The 20,818-nt window shown below is 35.4% G+C and overlaps 1 protein-coding gene across 1 annotated transcript; it reads left to right on the top strand.

The window, feature by feature from the left end:
• The first annotated feature begins 587 nt into the window (after window positions 1-587).
• LOC143207527 (sodium/potassium-transporting ATPase subunit beta-2-like) lies at window positions 588-19,143 on the top strand. Its single transcript, XM_076421125.1, has 7 exons — window positions 588-1,074; window positions 13,294-13,434; window positions 13,801-13,917; window positions 14,285-14,466; window positions 15,340-15,441; window positions 15,940-16,111; window positions 16,302-19,143. The coding sequence occupies exons 1-7, from the start codon at window positions 921-923 to the stop codon at window positions 16,412-16,414; spliced, it is 981 nt and encodes a 326-aa protein (XP_076277240.1). The 5' UTR covers window positions 588-920; the 3' UTR covers window positions 16,415-19,143.
• The last annotated feature ends 1,675 nt before the right edge of the window (window positions 19,144-20,818 follow it).

Here is a 20,818-nt window from a genome sequence, read left to right as displayed (position 1 = left end):
AAAATTTTTTCCGCGCGTAGTATTGGATAAAACACAATTTTCTTGAAATTGTGCAGGTTTAACGATTTTTTTCAAGGTTAAATAACGTTTGTACCATAAACTCTCTATTTTGCCCATATTCTGCAATGTTTCAGCTTTAATTTAAAAGAAATTTCATCGCTCTACCTCATTTTTATCGAAAGTTCTTTGATTTTGTCTCCGAATTGGACGAAAGGTCCCAAATTTCGACTCGTGCGTTCGAAAGTTCGGTAAGTAAGTAACAGTGCCGCCAGATCGGGGAAATCGAGGGGAATACATCTTACCCCCTCTCTGATGAACATACTAATACATGACCAGTCTACGGCTTAGTGTGGGATGTTGGAGTATGCTCATGGTGCTGGAATAGGATAGTGGAAGGGGAAAAGGAGAAAGGGAAAAAACGACCAGTTTTGGTCGATTCTGGCGGCACTGGTAAGTAAATACATATGTATCGTGAATTTCGGAGGAACGCATGAAACAGTCGGACAGGCAGCTTGTACGAGTAGAGCAACGTAAGGAGACAACGGTACTTCAGAGTGGGGTGGCCGAGCCAGCGGAGGGGTTCGTCCCACGTCCCACGATCCACGATTATAGCATCACTGGCCGCGGACCCAGTCGATCGTGGTCTCGGCACCGAGTTTGTTTGCGTGCGGTCTCGCTCCGTCTTCCTTGGCACCGAGCACCGGCGGCGGCTCGTCTAAGTTGGGAGACTCTGAACTTATCCCAAAAAGTCTTCTACTCGATGTCTAAAAATTAACCACGTGCGTCTGCGATACCGTCTCGCGCCGGATAGTTCGATCACCCGTGATTCAAAGATCGTCTCACCAAGAGATCAGTGCTAAGTGACAGAGAGAAAGAGAGAAAGATAGAGAGGAAACCCTGCCTAACGCAGGGTCGCTACGATGAACGCAACTGGCAAGCAGAAGATGCAACAGGAGCCCTACGAGCTCGATTACAAGAGAATTCCCAAGTCGAAAACTAACTGGGAGGCTTTCAGAGATTACATTCACACCCCCGCCGAGGGCACTTACTGCGGCCACCCGCCAAAGAAATGGGGTAATTCCTTTTTATTCGAATTATATCTTAATTTGCTGTGATTAGGGTACTCCCGCGGCGATGACACATTCACTGGTGCAAACCACCGGTACACTTCTTGATTCGCTCATATTTTTTCCACGTTCGGAACAGATGATGAATGAAAATAATCAAACAAGCGAACAATGAAATGCAACAACACGGGTATTCAAGTCTTAATGACAAACGTGATTAAATCACTTTGGTACTCTAAGCCTTGTCGTCTGTGAATACCTAATCACCAGACTGCGGACTTTATGCATTTCTGACAAAAACGTGTTGGTGATATTTAACAGTCTAGACGTCCTTAGACAAGACATCCATATATTATCAAGAAAAAAATAAATTTTAATCTGTCCTCTGCTTTTTGAAATTGATCCAAGCAATTTTATTTTTTATTATGATTTGCAGTCAACTAATAACATTCAACCTATTGATCGGGTGAAAAAGACTTGTTTCTGATTTTTTCAAATTTTTTTAAGGTTATAATACTAATCGTACGAAGTTTGAGTAAATCCAATTCCGTTATTATTATAAAATAACACGTATCACTCGGGTTTAGTGTGTCTGGTAGATCTGGTATTAATACCGATGTTTGATTTTAACACTAGAACTTCAGGAAAAATAATAGATGTCATGATTTTGTAGACACTTACTAGACATGCTTATTTAGTTAGGCATATTTTGTCTAGTTATTCTTAAAAGACGATGCAAACTACTCGCTTATAATGATCGGTTGTTCTAGTGTCAAATTATGACAAAAATGAACAACCGATAATCAAACTTTTGTATTGATACGGAATATCGATACAATTAAAATGTATCGCCATTAGTATGTATGTACATATGTAGTTCGAAGTGTCCGTTCGAATTCTTGTTTTGTCAAGTGAGAGCAACTGTGCGCATGCGCGTAGATGTTCAACGTCCTTGGTTGGAAATGGTTTGGTTTGGTCCTCTCTTAGATCATATGTAACAAAAGTTTCTTTCGGAATGTGTTCCTTTTAATAATACTTATAACATTTTATATGTATAATCTAAGGGTCCTCTCGTGTGTGCCGTTGAGTGGAGTGCAAGTGTACAAAGTGCGTGTAATAAACCATTACACTAAGAAATCTAAGCCCTGTGTTTGTTCATCGTGGTGGTCACCAAACATAGCCTCATCAAGATTTCACACATTACATAATGATTTCCAAATGTTAATATCATTACGTGAAAAACATTAAAGAGAAATTAGATATAATGAAAAGAGAGTGAAGATATTTATAACAAAATATAACAATAAAACGTATATCTACCTAGGCAGTAAATCTCGTTTGGTGCATTAATAAATAATTGATTCTGATTTAGTTTGAGTGCCATCAATTATGAGACTGTATAGGTGTACGGTAAATATAAATGTTCCTTTTCTTCTAAAAAATTGTTAAAGACAAAGACGTCCTACTTATTATAATCATGGAGAAAATCATACCGGAAGGGGGTTAGAATCGTTGGCGTCTGTGTGATCGAGGTAGGTAGGATGAGAGTCTCATCATGAGACAGCGTTGAACGCCTAAATCAAGTACCGAGAATTAGGTCTTCCTTGACATTGCTGCATGCTAACGGGATGAGCTTACGGTACCCGGCCTCTTCCCTGCAGCACTATCTGAACTTTAGACCATATACAGATATATTAGACCGATTTCGTCAAAAAACTTCTCCATCACAATAATAGCCCCACTGAAGCAAACATTTTCTGCCTGAAACATTTTCTTGTATTACTAAAAACATCGGAGATATTTTCGCTGTAAATCTTAGGTGCTTCGCCCTGTATATGGTCTAAGATCTGAACCATCTTCTTTCTTTCTCGGAGCAAAGCAACGGGCGCGCAAAAGAATGTCAATAGGCAAAAGAAAAACGCACGTGTCTACTTAGTCAGGTTAGAGTTGCGTTCTTATTCGAGTCGTGAAACGACCATCAGGGGACACGTGTTTTGGCAGCGGCAGATTGAAAGGGCACCGGAAATAAATATCGACCGCGGTAAATAGCGCTAAAGGGAGGCAATAGAATCACGGTGCGAGGGATTGCTCTTTGTGCATGATTCAAAGGCGACTCATGAGACGATCTCTTTTCCGACAGATTAATTGTTATTCATAGACTGCGGATTTGATGCATTTATTGCAAAAATTAGTGAGTGTAATTTCAAACAATAGAAAGATTACAAGAATTTAAGAGTATCAATTCGGTAACTCAGAGAGTCACCACTAAAAATTGCTGCACCATTATTCAAAATATCGTTTACATTATTAAATATGTTGGTATCTAATCGATTACAAAACATTTAAGTATTGTATGAGGTATTATATCAATTTTATATTCATACAAAGAAAAAAATGTATATAGAATGGAATTATTAAAGCTAGAGGAAGAAATTTTTAATTTTCGAGTTAAAGTAGAGCTCCGAGTGGAAAGGGTTAATAAAGCCAGCGGCGGACCGTTAATTTTGGGGCCCTGAGCTAACACTGTTTGGGGCCTACTGTCTGACGTAGACTGTACCGCCTGACGCGTCTGTTCATGACTTACCGATTCTACTTCTTACAAATGTTGAGCTGTGAACCGGTCGGATTTTCCAAGCCGATTTTCTCGAAAACAAAGCAGCATATGAAAAAATTTTATTGTATATTTTGGACTCACTTTTTTTGTACAATCGCTCCTCTTTTAATGCATCACCAGTTATCGATCATTCTGTCTAATATTATATGTACATACATTAGGGTGGCTCTTATTTACTCTTGTCAAAATTTCTTTCACGGCACCCCCAAAGTTGTTCCAAATAATTAAAAAAAAATCTCTGTGCAAAGTTTGAACTCGATCGGATAACGGGAAAACGTGTGCCAAATGGATTAAACATTAAAATAGTTAATTTAATGCTCATAAAATAGTTTTTCTCGAATATCTTCTAAACTATTTACCGCGTCAAAAAATATGTTAAACGAAACCTGTAGATCTGGACAAGCTGCGTCTTTTATGTCCTATTACTTTTTTTCGTAAAACAAACGGTTTACATTGTACAGTACCCGTTCAGTTTTTTCACAGAAAAATGTTTCAAATGAAATTTGATCAGTACTTGGTGGGCTACATGTTCGCATATACTTAAATCCCAAAAAATGCTTTTTACATAAAAAAAAGTGAAGGTTACATCATCATAGGATTGTTGTTGACGTCGAGACGAGTTGCACAGTGCATTATGCTATGACCTTGAAATGACCTTCAACTCGAAAATTTTGTGCGAACATAATTTTAATGAAAAATTATTTCTTTCAAAGTAAATCAGATTACATCCGATGTTCGAACTGCAGTCCATCTTCTATGATACAGAGCTCTTTGTGTTAGATTTTTCGTTGTCGACGTATTTAGGGTGTCTAGGTTTTCGTCCAGATCTGAGCCCGCGAATCTGCACTAGATGTTAATGGCTGGAATGCCGACGAAAGCCAGCTATAAAACTGGATGTACATTTTGGCACAGGTTCCTTGTGCGTGGAGCGTGCGTGGCTGTTTAATCTACACTAGTGACGCGTTTCAACGCTTCTGAGAATATTTGGAAAATCGTAAACTAATTTTAAGCCGTTACAAGATTCTATTCTCGTTCGTTTGTCTCGTCTGATACTATGTTTGTTACATTCTGACTTGTACTTTCGAGTCAATGTTTTTAGTCAATGCTTGTACAAATAAACAACTTACTTTATATTGAATAGTAATTTTCTAATATTTATAGGTATATATTACTAAGAATCGTTATAATAAATTCACAAGTTTTAAACATTGATTTGTGCATTCATTGCCAGTGACCTGATAGTTCCGTCGTAAATAGCAGAAAGAAGAGATAAAACAACGATAGTATAACCTAGAATAGTTCATTTACAGTACATTGATATGAATTTAGAGTAAGCTCAGAATCAATTATTCGGTTAGAAAATATGTGTACTTAATAAATCTAGGTTTTTGGTAATGAAAGATATAATTAAAATTTGTTATTCCAAAAAATAAATTCCTTAATAGAAATGTTATTAATGTAATTTTTTAAATTAAAGAAGGAAAATGTTTTTGCAATCTATAATTAATTCTACGACAGGCATGGGCAAATTTTTGCTTGATCGGAGGCATTTTCAAGGGATACCCCCACTTCTCCCGGGATGCTCCGAGCACTACTCGTTCGGATGGATTAAACAAGTAAACATAATGCAAATTGTATCATGTTTGGACTCGTTTTAATCAGAAAAGCGCCACGAACATGTTGGTAAAAGTTTCACAACTGAAATGATTAAAAACAAACAAGCTATTATCAAATTTGACCGAACATGTACTGTGAGCATTCTACATTATACCTTCATACTTTTTTATTCAGCATTCAGTACTCTTTCGAATCGCATATTTAAATATCATAAATATTACAAAAACTAAAGGTCACCCGTGCATCTCAATAAACTAAATAACTTAAAAAGGAATTTTACTATCAGAAAAAGTGTATTTGATGTGGAAACATTTAGAATGTCATTTTTTCAAAAAAGTGGACTTAATACATCTCTGTGGTCCAGATATGAAAAGAACTATAGGGCCTAAGGGATTTTCTTCGACTCCTTATGTATTTAGTGATTGACACATTGTCTAATAATTATGCAACGAGTGTTAATTGCATGTAATAACACAGAATGGAATTCTTTCGAAAACTGTAAAAGGAAACACACAAGGAAAGTAGAAAGGCCAATAGCCTTAGACCGCATAAAACACCGGTTCTTGACTGAACTCTCAACGTAGCAAGTTCTCAAGGTGAGCTTTCATACACTGCGGACGTCTTAGCAGGCGAAGAAAATGTTGTTCGCAATTGAATCGATACAGTCTTATCCAAAACAGTCCAAGTAAATGTTGCATCCAGTCGTGATGATAAAACATGATGATAATATAACATAAGTACACATAGTGAAAGAACACTTTTTATCTCTAGCACTCTAGTCATGAGGGCTTGAAGGAAACTGTTAAAATTTTCAACTAGTTCTGATATAAACTAGTTCTATTATTTTCTAACTTTTAACTTTTGTGTTCTAAGAAAACAGTTATAAATCCACTAAAACTTTTACTCCATATATGTATGCATAAATAGAAAATTTTTACTTTTTCGGAGATGTGGGAAAAATTCCAGTTGGACAGTAACAGAGTTATCCTGCTTTGAAAAAGTTAAAGTACTTTCAAACAAATTTACCGTTTAGTATTACGTTGGTTTGAGGTTGAAACCTTGAATCACTCTAGAGAGTTCTAGTTGTATACAAACATTTGCAAGTGAGATGATCGAGGTTCTACTGTGTGTACAGTGTACATACATACTTACTCATTAAAAATTAGAAGTACCAATGCTCCTGAAGGAACATATCAATATTTTTGCCACAATTATAAAACAGAAGTATTATTTCAAGTGTGCAATTCAATCGACCCAAAAGTAATATTAATAATGGAAAAAAACGTTCTTTTTCAGAAGACTACAGAATATACTATGCAGGAAGCGTGTGTCGTTCTTGAGCGCATAATTTACCGAATGCATAAGGCGACTGTGTCGTCGATAACAGCAGTTTAAAACGTTTTCCTTTTGTAGTTTACTGCTTTGTGCTACGGTGTTCCCTAAAGAACGTAATTATACCTTCGAATAGCTCAAGGACTATACGATGGTATTTACAAACGGTTTTATTCGAAGTGGCACTACAATGTCTTCTGCCCATTGTATTTTTAAATGTATTATTGTACCATTCAGAAAACTATTGAGAGCTATATTTAATATAATTAGTAAATAAAATCAAGGAACTGTCCTTTGAAGTAAATTTCAAATAAAACACTTAAAACAGTAGGGAGTTGTTGGCAATAAAATTGAAAAATAATTCGGAGTGCAGAGGGTTAATAAATGATACATGTTTAGGTACAGATTTTATATTTCAAAACGTCTTCCTTCCATAATTCAAAATGTTTACACATATCCACATGATCATTCCGTACACAAAGTTTTAGGCGGAAGGAAGTGTATGATCATAATGTTCTTAAGTATCATTATAATGATGTTGTTTGCGTTCCATTTTTATCAGATATGTTTTTACCGCGATGCCAATAAGAAAAAGAAGTGAGCAGCAAAGTGTGGGAGGCAAGAGAAGACTGAGATCTGTTAGAGCGGAAGCAACTGTCTTTATTAATTGATATTGATAAGCGCAGGCGGCGCACGGCGTGCCCAAATGAAGGGCGGCAAATGCGAAGTCACTTAACAGAGGCGCGAAGTAGATAATTATACAGGGTGGGGCAATAACTTTGTCCACCTTGAATATTTCCGTTACTTTTAGTAATATGACAAAATTATATAATACGAAAGTTGCACGGTATAGTGGGGGAAATATTGTGATGTAAACATCTTTTATCTGCGAGGGGGCATTTCGGAGATTTCAAGGACACCTCGACTTCTTTGAATGAAAAGACCTAGTTTTTGTATCGTGACTAGACTGCGGATCTTTATGCATTTATGAAGAAATTGGCTGGGTGAAATATAGAACGGTAAAAGATTAGAAAAATTTCAGGATACTGTATTGTTGTTTTTAATATAACAAAGTCATTACGGGATAAAATCAATTTTTATTTTATTCCTGACGATCACTGCAAAACATTTCTATTTTGCATAAAAATCCGCTGTCTAATCATGACTCGATAGAGTCGATATTGACTTCTATGTTTCCTAAACCTAATGTTTATCGAGATATTATTGAAATAATTTTCAATACGTGCCTACTACATACCTGAAGGATAGTATACATATGAAAAATGATTTCGATAATATCTCATCAACTAATTAGAACTACGTAACTGTCGCCACGGTTTTTCAGGCACTTCCGGTAGCCAGATAAAAATTAATTAAATTAATTAATAGGAATTAATTAAAAAATGAAATTTGTTCATGAAAAATGAAGGTCGCCTTAATTATTTAAAACGTCACTACATATTTTTTTACTACATAATATTATTGCTTACATCAAGACGAGTTCAACGGCCTAGTATACTATGGCCTTGAGATAACCTTAACAATGAGGTCGTAACAGTAAGGCAGGCTTGAGTTGTTGATATCGCTGTCGATAGAATATATCGACTATAATACGTATAATAAGTGTAGTACGTATAATACGTATAATAAAATATAATACGAATAATGAGAGTGGTAAATATTTTTACAATCTGAATATTCGTAAATTAAAAATGTTATAACCCGTCATTTTCGCGTAAACCTAGTGTTAATAAAATACGATTTTATGCACTCTTGAGCCAAGAATTGTTTTGCAGTGCAAATTACGTAACACTTTGCAGACTATCGCAGGTGTCGAAAAAAGTGCGAAATAAATTAAATTCAAAGGCATATCTGTTTGAAAGAGACACGGTCGCTCGTGCGACAGTTTCGTGTGACAAATTCACGTGAGTATTTGGTATCAGTAGATTCTCGTGCAGCTAGCGAGTAATAAACTGAAACTGTGCAGGAAGAGAAAAAAATAGGAAGTGACTTTAACTACTGAAATTACCGTGAATCCACGGGGAAAATAAATATGCACGCGTGGACAGTTGTCGTAGTAACATGGAAAACAACTTTTCATTGCCACTGACAGTCGAACACAGTGACCGTAAGAGGAAGTGTTCGTTTAACAAGTCACAAACTGGTTTACCTTTATGCATTCGTTTTTTATCGATATCATTCGCACACTTTTCTTGCGTTCTTCCCATTTTAGAATTACGGGACGTACGACACTGTTTGCATGAAATGCGAACCTTCTCTTTGGACGTAATCACTCATGTCGGATACCCTGCCCCCGGGCAGAAGGGCAGGTATGTCCACTAACTCCTCCAGGGCCAGCCCTAAGCTAATTGAGGGTGTCCAGGACCCGCCGCGCGACCTCAACAGGATCACCCCCGCCCAACATTCCTCCCCGGAGGAGGGGTGCCCCTTCTCCAACCCACTCTATCGAGTTCTCCAAGAAAAACTTGGATTTCTCGCATCTTCTCGTCCAAATCTACTGCATAACACAGGACAAATGCATAAATTTCGGGTTACGCAAGAAAAAGTTTACCCTAACCCGAACCTAACACACATAGATAGATCAAGACCACTCAACTTCTTTAATTTGCCGTCTTCGCTGTTACTAACGCAGTCTTTTCACTTCGAAAATGCTTGTTGCGCAGCTTCCCGATAACCACGTTCGATAAACTGCAGCTTCGGTTGATAAAGAACATCCGATGATCCTTCTTAATACATAAAGCCTTCTTGGTATTTGATATACAGATGGCTATCTTGTTGACTAATGGCAATATAGCATTCATACAGACCTGTATCCATCTGTAGAGCTCGTTCAAATAATTATAATTTGAACGAGTCTTTACACAAAATTAATCTTGTCAGCAGTCCATTGTGTGAGTGTGGGCAATACATATTCTCAAAACCTTAACCATTTAATATGGCAATGTGCACTTTTAGAAAATAATAGAGACAAATTAATCAAAGATTTAAAACGTTGTAAGTGGCAACTACTACTATCCATAGACATATTTCTGGTCAAGCCTCGTGTAAGAGAGCTTAAATCAATTTTAAAGTTCCTATTAGACCGTAATTTTAAAATTTCAGTGAATAATGACTGGGTCCACAAAGTTCCTTCAAATCATTATTTAATACAGTATTATTGTAATTTTTATTATATATAACCTAATAAATATAATTTTAAAACTATAATAATAAATATAAATTTATTATACATATATAACAAAACATTATATGTAACTTAGTATAGCATGTATATGTGCCTATGTACTCGTTCTCATGGGCTTGATTTAAGCCTAGGGACTTTATTTTCTTAATAAATACATACAATTCATACAGACCTGTCCAATAAGTTTGACAACTCTTCTTGTTGTTTTATGGTATGTCAACTTTAGTAATCGCGACTTTTCTCTAAAAGACGGTTCTGGGGTGAGTGCCGTGGGGTCTAACACAGTCAGTGCTGCCAGATGAGGGGAATCACGCCGATATGAGGTACCCCCTCTCTGATGACCAGAGTAATATGTGACACGTTGCGCGTGTGCGACGGGGATTGAGTGGGGCAAATGGGAGACACGTTGCGCGTCTACGGTCTTAGTGTGGGGGACGTTAGATAGCGATGGAATAGGATAGTGGAAGGGGAAAAGGAGGAGAGTATTTCCGAGAACTTGGGCTCCGCTTGGAGCCAATCTGGCAGCACTGAACGCAGTCCTCTCACCGAAAGGCACCCCGGCCTTCCCCACTCCGTAGCCAGATCCTCTTGGAACAAAGTCCCACTTCTTCCAATTCAATAACTTTTTCCTTTGCGAAAATGTTCTCCGCAGCACGGACCAATCAGAGCGCGGATACTGTGGACGGATTCCAGCTCGGCCATCGCCAACGCCCCACTCAGCTGTAGCCGCGCCCTGATTGGTCCGTGTCTTTTCGTTAATAACTCTTTAACACTAAACCTACCACCATCGGTCAAAATGACCGGTTCCAGATCTTTTATTGTACACTTATTGAAATAATAACAATTATTTGATAAGAAATTATTGTGTAGATGTCTTTAATAGAGTACGTATTACAATAGGAGCCGCACAAAGTCTAAATCAAATTAATCTTGTCATTTTTATAAGGGAGCATGTTCCACTTACTTTTGAGGCTCGGTAGGTTTAGTGTTAACAAAGCAGCGGAAAAAATTTTCGCGAAGGAAAAGGTTACTTCAAATGATCTCATGAATCACCTATTTCAAGGAGGTACATTTTTGAGACACCCGGTATAATATCGATCATACGGAATCAAACTAACATGATATCTATTTATTACACTTTTAATACTCTAAATGTTAGTACAATTCATTTTAAACTTTCTTTCGATTATTTTGGAATATTATATTTATTAAATAATTGTATTTGTGAGATGAATAGTAAATGAGTATATTGATTCATTAGCATGCTACAATATATTCTGTGAAATCTCAACGAATGCAATTTTCCGTCAAACCTCAACGAATGCAACAGTCGTTTTACGATCGGTTCTTATCAGACTTATCACGCCTTATAAACAAACATAAGTCTATTTTGTCGGAGTACAGATAAGTATATTTGATGTGAGAATTGACTATCTGCCAAATTGAAGATCCGGAAATTATTTATAAAATGAAGTAGATGCACAGAGAGTTCATTTCAACTGTAGAATATATTTTCATTGTTCGTAAATAATCGATAAAGTCATGAAGGAAGCGCTACAAATTAATTTGTACACCTAATATATTATGTAGTGGTTGTTAAACAGAGTACGATTCATTAAAAAATTTTTTCGAAATTCTACACGTATATCGAGATAAACACATAATCGTTTACAAATATCGTATAAAATTTGAACGTGGTATAGCTATGTAGGAGGATGGTTCTGTATCCATACTAAAGTTCTTATATGACAGTAAATATGCTTACGTATCTACGTTATCCTATAGCGTTACAAAGCGATAGTAGTGTAAACATTTCCAGCTATTGTAGTCTCAGATAAGCGGGATATTCTTGGTTTTTTTTCTTCTTAACCCTTAGCACTTGAACGGTATCTCTGAGAGAGAGAAAGAGAGGCGCCACTAAAAATTGCTGTACCAGTATTAAAAATATTGTTTACATTATTAAATATACCGGTATGTAATTAATTACTAAACATTTAGGTATTGTATGAGGTATTATACCAATTTCATATCCCTCAAATTTAAAAAATCATAGGGAATGAAAATATTCTAGTGAGGAAGAAATGTTTAACCCTTTGCACTCGGAGCTATTTTAAGTTGAAATGAAATCTTTCTTTCGATCTAGAAAAATTCCATTCTACAGGGTGGTTCACCAGACATTACCACATCCATTTTCGTCATGATTAATATTCGTAGCGAATAATACACGAATTTTTGATCAGTTTCTCCTTAAAATCCACAGAATCGTACATCTTCCGATGCGTGTCGTTTTTTTCCTGCGACAACCGATTTCGATGAAATTTTCAGCACGTGTATAACTAACATAGATTTACAAAACATATACTGTACATTTTCATTAAGGGTCCAAATAAAAAAAAAGTTTTAAAAAATGCCTTTTTTATTTTCGCATGTTACTTTGTAAATAAAAATTTTTGTAAAATCTTTTTTCCGTATATTTCATAAACCAATGCTTCTAATTGATTACAAAAAATCAGGTCGCTTGGTACAATTATAAAAAGTTATTCTGTTTTAAAGGGCGTTCGAATACTTTCGTTACTCATTGTGTATCACTATACAATAGCAGTACCTTAATATTGATTAATAATTGATTATTTATTATTATTGCTACCGATTAATATTAAAGAAATACTCAAAACTTGATGGCAATTGCTGCTATGAATTGTCCTTGTTACTATGGTACAGAAGATAGCAGTAGCTATTAATTCAATGCGGACTCGTAAAAAGAAATTAAAATAAACATTTTTATATTCCTCGATATCGTTCTTATTAGAAATCACTACGTTGTTAAAACTCAATTCCGATAAAAGAGTAGATAGCACCGAATGGCCATCACAGTGTACGCTACTCTTGAAAACGGACCTATATTTAGCTTTGACTTTGGCTTGGCGCCCAGTCTTTAAATATTTTCCGTTCAATCGTCGAAATGGTGAAAATTTTCCAAACTACGTGGATTCGTAATTAATGGTTAACCGTTAGAACTTCCGGTCGCGAGTCTGAATTACTAAAGTCGTTTAAAACGTATTATCTGTTTTGTGGGTTTATTTTTGTATTACGCCATTGCATTATCTCAGTTCACTCTGCAAATGTTGTATCTAAATAGATAACGGATTTCTAATTTCATAAATTAGTTACAAAAACTAAACAAAGAGTTTGAAATTTATTGAGCTAAATGAATTCTATGATGAATTTAATCTAGCAATAATTGCAAAATTAAGTAACTGTTTTATGACACGAACTCCCATGTGTCCATGTTCAGTTCGGATAATCGAGCTTCTACTATATTGTAATATTTGTACTAGTCCATGTAACTTCGAGTCAGCGCTTTATTAAAAATAAATATTGACCCGATTTTACATATCATAATAGAGGGGAGAAAACGATTTTATTAATACACGCGTTTTATTCTGTTCTATTTTCAGCTATAACTGGAGTTTTCTACTTTTGCTTTTTCACGGTGCTGGCTCTGCTCTTTGCCGTCTGCATGAAAGGCTTGATGGCCACGATAGATACTGAAAAACCAAAATGGATTCTGGAGGAAAGTTTGATAGGAACCAATCCAGGTAAAATCATTAATCATATTATTATATTTATGACTATCTTTGTGACAGAAAAATGTGTGTCGCAAATATATCGGTAAAATTTCCTTAAATATAAGTAAAAAATAAAGAAGATACGCTACTTTTTTGTTGCGCCTTCGGCCGCACGGTCCATGTTTACATACTGTCCTTTTCTATGTTTGGTGCAGTCGACGAAGTCACAAAAAATAGTGTCCTGTTCCGATCTATGTCACAACAGAGAACCGAGGATTGACTTAGAATGGGACATTACTGCATTTAACTTCACCTCGAGTGACATATACTAATTGTAAGATGAATATCCACTTGTTAATTTTGATTCATATTTATAAATTTTTTTTGTCGAAACAGGTCTAGGTTTCCGACCAATCTCTGACAACCCAGAGGAAAGATCGTTAATTTGGTATAGTTCATCGGATCCAGCATCGATTGAAAAATGGACAGGCTTATTAGATGAATTTTTAGAAGGTAAAAGGATATGTCTTATAATTCTTCGTTTAAGTATTAATCAATACTTATTGTACTTGAATAATAAAATGATACGGCCTCAAGATCACAAAATGCTCTATTCTGTTATTAATTCCTCATGCTTTGCATGGGCTCAATCTTTTCGTTATGTTTCAATTATTTAATGAGATGCTTGTTACTACTGTACAACTTAAATAAATAAACTAAAATAAATTATTTAAAATATCTTTAGTGTCGAGTTACGTAAAGCGCGGAACATTAACGAAATCTTTTCCGTATATATATTATATATATATTGTGTATATATATATATAATTATGGTAGATCATAGTATCCCTTTAATATTGACAATGTTAATTGTTGACAGAGTATACCAACTCGTCAGCCCTGCCAAACGGTGGTAGAAATCAACAGATTTGTAATTACGATACACCAGTGAAGCCTGGACATGTTTGCGCAGTCGAGGTGAACAATTGGGGACCATGTTCGCCTGATGAACGATACGGCTTCAATAATTCAGCTCCTTGTATTTTCATTAAGTTGAACAGGGTATGTTATCAATTCTTATAAATAAATTAATGAATAATTAATAGACATTAAGTAGGATAGTATATAGGAAAAATGAAAAACAATGAAATCAATAGCAACAAGTTTGCAAGTATTATTTTTTAAATTAAATTGGACTCCAATATTCTCAGTTTATGCAGGGTGGTTCACGCAACTTGCACACCTATATAACTTCCAAAGTATGCGTTGCACGAAAAAATTTTGTTTACAGAAATTGCATGGTCTGAAGGGGTATATTATGTAGTGTATTTATTTTTTTACAGGTGGAAGCGTTTCGGAGATTTGAAGGTCGACTTTGTTTTTTTAAATGCAGTACTATATTTTTAATACCAAAATATAGAAGAATGTCGAATTCTGAGTGAAAAAGTAATAACCTTCATAAGACCTAAACCCAATAATTAACGAGTAATTTCACTTTATTTCCTGAAAATTTTACTCGTTAGTTATTAGGTTTAGGACTAATGAAGGTCAATACTTTTTTACTCAGAATTCGACATTCTTTCATATTTTGGTATAAAAAATATAGTATTTCATTTAAAAAAATAAAGTCGACCTTCAAATCTCCGAAACGCTTCCACCTGTAAAAAAATTAATGCACTACAAAATGTACCCCTTCAGACCATGCAACTTCTGTATACAAAACTTTTCGTGCAACGCATACTTTGGAAGTTATACACATACGTGTGCAAGTTGCGCGAACCATCCTGTATGTATCAGATGGTTGCATAAGTTCATGCCCGATTTGAAAATAAAATTCAAATTACAACAGTAAGCATACTCTTTCCTGTAATTGCGATTATTGAAAAATGTTGTTTAATTGCAACACGAATTAATCAATGACCACTTCTTTTACAGATATATGGTTGGAAACCAGAGTATTATAACGACACCCAAAAATTGCCACCAGATATGCCAGAGAGCCTGACCAGTCATATCAACTCCGTCAATACGTCAACGGTTAGACACATGAATTTTGCTTTTACAATATGTATTTGCCGTAAGAGTGTGTTTTTTACATCTTCATTACAAATGAGACTGATCTGATTTAATTGTCAACACTTTGAGTATCGCATCTCCCAAAAATAGGAGACGGAATCATATGTTCAGATTTATAAATAAATTATAGCGCCACTGTATCGTGTGTAGCAGGTTAAAATCTGGAAAATGCAAAAGGGTTGAGAGATTATTTTCAGTATCACACATCTTAATTTTTCAACTTTTATTTCATCAATATAAATTATCCAATAAGAGCAATCTGCTGCTCTTGATCTGCTATGAATTTGACACCAAAACTTTTCGACAAATTCCGTCCCATCTGTCCGCAATCGTTGCACTTAAATTCGCATAATTATACACATATTATCATTTGAATTATTAATAAATATTTCGTTTATTTATGTTTATCTTTTTCTTTTTAATCGATCGGATATACAAATCTTTTTCTTTACGTTTCAGCTGAATACCGTGTGGGTATCATGCAGAGGTGAAAACCCTCACGACGAAGAGAGTATAGGTAAACTGGACTATTATCCGAAAAGTCAGGGATTCCCAGGGTATTATTATCCGTACACAAACATTCCTGGTTACTTGAGCCCCGTCATTGCCGTACACTTCCTGCGACCAGCAAGTAAGTCGATTACGACGTTATAAGATGACTGTTCTGGGAAATCAATGTTTTTCCTGACAACAGCGTTCAACACATATTTCAATATTTTTATTAGGTGTATGAAGAAGTTCTAAAAATATTTTATTGCAGTATTACTATTAATATTTTTAGTCTAGGGAAACTATACCGAAACATTTGAATTACTTTCCAGGGAACAGGATAATCAACGTTGAATGTCGAGCCTGGGCCGCGAACATAATATACCAATACTCGACCAAGGAGTCAACCGGGTCGATACGCTTCGAACTTATGATTGACGAATGACGAACGACGATGTTGGTCTTTAAAAAAAAACCTTCCAAATGCAATATTGTCTGCCAAGTGGTCAAAGTGCCTACGATGGAAAACGTTCAAACACTCCAAGCTGTTCCAGTTGTAAGACGATGTTAACGTTCATAGGAAAGGGAGATCAGACGAATTCGTATCCTCGAACTTTGTCGGCGCTGTCGGAGACGATGCGTCGGTATGATTCGAAAAGTTACAATAGGACTGTAAGTAACTACAATTATAGGACAATTCATTTCTTCGTCACTCGGCAAGTTGAAGTTCGTATGTGGCGCGTTGGTGAATATATTCCTCTAATATGTAACGATTAACAACTCGTATAATTGGCACTTGTAAAAATGACAGACACGAAACGGAGAAAACAGCGTTACACGGAATGTTTGAAAATTACTCGGAATCTCATTGCCTTAAACTTTATGACAAATTTTTAACATCAACGTGATAACTGCCGCACTATACAGGGTGAATTCAACTAAGTAAGTGTGACATCTAAATAACTTCTAACTATTTGGTATATGAAGAAATGTTTGAAACGAAAATTGTACGGTTCCAAGAGTAGCATCCAATGTAATAATTAGTTTTTGTCCATTTTACCTTTTTATCGAGATACAGTAATGTCCGGTTGTAAGACTGGTGGAGGGGACACAGCTCTATGTCCCCTCGCCCACCCATTCCACTATCCAGGCCTGGGCGACGCTGGCCAGCAGAACAGAGATGTGACTACTTCTCTCCTTGTCTTGCGGAGAAGGTAAGAAGTGGCTGCTTCTCTCCCTCCCAAAGAGGAGTAGAGGCAACATCTGTTTCGCGGGCCAGCATCGTCCAGGCTAGCCTATAGTACCCATTCCACTATAGTACAGTAAATACGGGCAAAATTGTATCTTGTTTGGTGTCATTTTAATCAGAAAAATGTCGCAAATATATTGGTAAATTTTGAAGTTCGGGCCTTCGGCCGCGCGGTTCGTGTTTACATGCTGTCCTTTTCTTCGTTCAGGCGCGGTTGACGCGGCCACAAAAAATAGTATCCGTTCCCGATCTATGTCACAGCACGGAACCGAGAATCGGCTTAGATTGGGACTTTACTGTATATCAAATAGTTGACATATTATTTAGACGACAGACTTAGCCGAATCACCCTATATTATGAAATATAAATAATCGGTGACGTTAATGCGCCGTGCCTAACCCTCCAGTTAGTTCTATTATGTGAAATAATTACAAATTGTAAACATTACTTGCATCGGTTTTTCTCAATTTTCTCTGCTATTATTTTCACTCTTAATATTTCTCACACTATTCCCTATTTTTATCTGTGGAATACACTGTCATATTTGACTCGTTCTATTTCATAATATTTTTGTATAATTGAAAAGAAAATGTGTTTGCGTCCCGTGAAGAAAAAATATACAAACCTGTACTTATTACATGTATGAATATAACTGAGCAGTCTTATAAAAATGTGTTGTTTCCAATTCAAAAATGAACGAACTATGGACAATGAATTGTCATCGATTATTTTCACGCCTGAATCTATTATATATATTCGAAACAATGATTTTATATTCTTACACTTGTGACACACCGTGATGAAAAGCGGAACATATTACCTCGTTATCGTTCTAATATTGTTTACTTATGTCGTACTATTCGCGTATAAGCCTAGTATATGTATATCGCAACTTAACAAGTTGTCTTTCACTCGGGATGAGTAAAACTAAAAGATGAAATTATCTTTAGCTACTTATTTGGCGTTTCCACTAGCTATAATTTTTAAATATTTTCCTCTGTTGATAAATATAAGTAGAAAACTGTTCAACAGTTTAAAAGTTTATCGTATCTCATGTTTGAGAATGACTATACTGTATTATTATAGTCAGATGACAAAATGTAATTTTCAATTCTCGTCAAAACTTAACTGTGGATTCTTTCAAGTAGACTTAGATTTAAGAAGAAACATAATGAGTCGAACTTGTATAAAGAATTAATTTTTACAACCTTTTATAACGAAATTGCATTTTTAATAACATTGCGCTATTTTTCATAAAATGAAGGGAATCACTAGACTGCGGATTTTATGCATTTACGTGTTATCGTCATCTCGATAAAATTATTAAGGAAAGAAATAATAAATGTCGTTTAACTCTTGTATCGTGCAATTTACAAACAATTTTTATTTTGTATAAAAATCCGCGGTCTAGAAATCACGTTTTGTCATTTACAATTTTAATGTTCATATTATAAGTTGCTTCCAGAATTTATCAAATTATATTAAAACAAACAAAAATACAAGTAATAATTTTGGAAGAAATTTTATTTTAAAGAATGGCTCCGTTATTATAATATCCACGAGTACGGACGATTAATTTATTAATTTAATAAGTGCTGTTACAAGTTTATGGTTGTAGAACTTTATACTGAAAGATTAAAGGTTTCGAACAAGATTTTGGTGAAAGAGTAGAGCGCATTGGTTTCTGTCACAGAATATACACGCGTGACGTTAAACATACTTTTAATTGTGCTACATTAAAATCCAGTGTAACTGCCCAACGGAGTGCAATCATGATGAAGAACTATAGGGTACCAAAAGGATCTCAATGTGGCAGCATTAACACAGCTGTCAGTAATTTTAAGATACATATTATGCTTCGGTGTAGCTACTTAAGTAAACGTATGTACTTATATATTGTTGTATAATATAGCGTTTCCCGTAAGAGAGTGTTGTACTTTGTGTCGATACATAATATTATACTGTTGAATAAACTGCACCATTTCTCGATGTGTGCAAGCTCTAAGTAATAATTGTATGTCTCATTATCGTACATATCATAAAATCGTTAAGAATTGCATATTAAAGTAGTTAAATATTGATTTCAATTTAAAAATGTTTTATTTAACTTGCATCTTCAATTTGCATATACGCATAATCATCATATTCTCAAAAGTTTTAATCAGCTATGCTATCGTTGAGATTTTCAGTTTCCAAAATTGGTAGCGAGTACAGTATACCGCGACATTTTAACTGTTTACTTTACTTTTATCGCAGTAAATACTTTATAAATATTTATATAGAGTATAGATGATATACATCTGATATAAACTATAAATCTTATAAATTAAAGGAAGTCGCTTAATCAATAGATAGCAAAATGCTCGATTTTTGACGGCTATCTACGGCTATCTACGGCTATCTGCCATATGCCGGCAGAAAAACTGGGAATCTGCCCGGCCCGGTCCCGGCAGAAGCTGCTCGGGCAAGCCTGGCTGACTGGGTAATTATGTACAGTCTTGTGATTTTATCCGGTTTTCATATGCTTCGCAAAACCTGTTCCTGCCACTTATTCATAGCGGCCATGTTTCAAAATTATAAAATATGGCGTATGAATCCTGTATTATAGAATTATTGCTGCTGGCTAAAAGACCCGTCATCTGCCCTTCAGGAGCTGCCGGGCAGATGGAAGAAGCTCGGTCCTGGATTCTGCCGTACATACACGTATACTACATACAACATTCGTGAAGCTTGCATAAATATCTGCAAATAATTTCAAACCGTAACAATTTTCAGTAAATTCTGCTAGAAATTAATTGGTTATTATTCATACCCTAACACATTTTATTTACATTTATTTATGAAAAATCAAGACTATTGGATATTCATTACAGCAGCAAATAATTCGTGCCGCTTTCCCTATAAGACGCAATGCAAATTCCGGCACGAATTATTTGCTCAAACTGTTAGCCAAATTTAGTTCCGAATCTACCGCTAGATGGCGCTGTTACCGACCTGTACTCTGTCGGTAACATTTGACTAACAGCTTGAGCGTTTTGCCGCTGCATGAAATGGAGCTGTACGGACGTTTAGAAAGATCAAATAATTCGTGCCGGAATTAACATTGCGTCTTATGGGGAAAACGGCACGAATCATTTGCTGCTGTAATGAATATCAGAGAGAATATCCAATATGTTTCATTTTGCATGAATAAATTATCTTTATTGAATAATACAGACACAGAGGATTCTCCAGTAGACATCCACCAATATTTTTAGCCTGTGAATAACAATTCAGATACGACGACAGATACTAAGAATTATTAATTTATTTATAATGATAAAGATGAGGGCTGCATGAATATATGTATACTTTAATATTGAAAGTATTTGTAATTTCTTTTTTATTTAAATAATAAGGCACTCAATGGCTCCTGTGACATTGACATTAAATAAGTTTTAGTGCAATGTAATATTACGAGATTGTCTTTCCTGTGAACAATTTTTATATATTCCAACCACCAATTTTTACTATACCACAATTTGAATTATAATTATAATGGTACCATTATAATGGTCAACCAATATTTTAATGAAATTTTTAGAATATATGTTTAATTG

Source organism: Lasioglossum baleicum, chromosome 1, assembly GCF_051020765.1.
Source record: "Lasioglossum baleicum chromosome 1, iyLasBale1, whole genome shotgun sequence".
Taxonomy (NCBI): Eukaryota; Metazoa; Arthropoda; class Insecta; order Hymenoptera; family Halictidae; genus Lasioglossum; species Lasioglossum baleicum.
The sequence above is the reverse complement of the archived record's forward strand: the minus strand, read 5'-3'. Positions and strand labels throughout refer to the sequence as shown.

What these genes read in the sequence shown, in the direction of transcription:
- LOC143207527 (XM_076421125.1), top strand. Translation starts at nt 921, where the DNA reads ATGAACGCAACTGGCAAGCAGAAGATGCAACAGGAGCCCTACGAGCTC. An exon ending in ACTCCGTCAATACGTCAACG is followed by an intron (nt 15,442 to 15,939) that starts GTTAGACACATG and finishes TTTACGTTTCAG; the next exon opens with CTGAATACCGTGTGGGTATC. An exon ending in ACACTTCCTGCGACCAGCAA is followed by an intron (nt 16,112 to 16,301) that starts GTAAGTCGATTA and finishes ATTACTTTCCAG; the next exon opens with GGAACAGGATAATCAACGTT.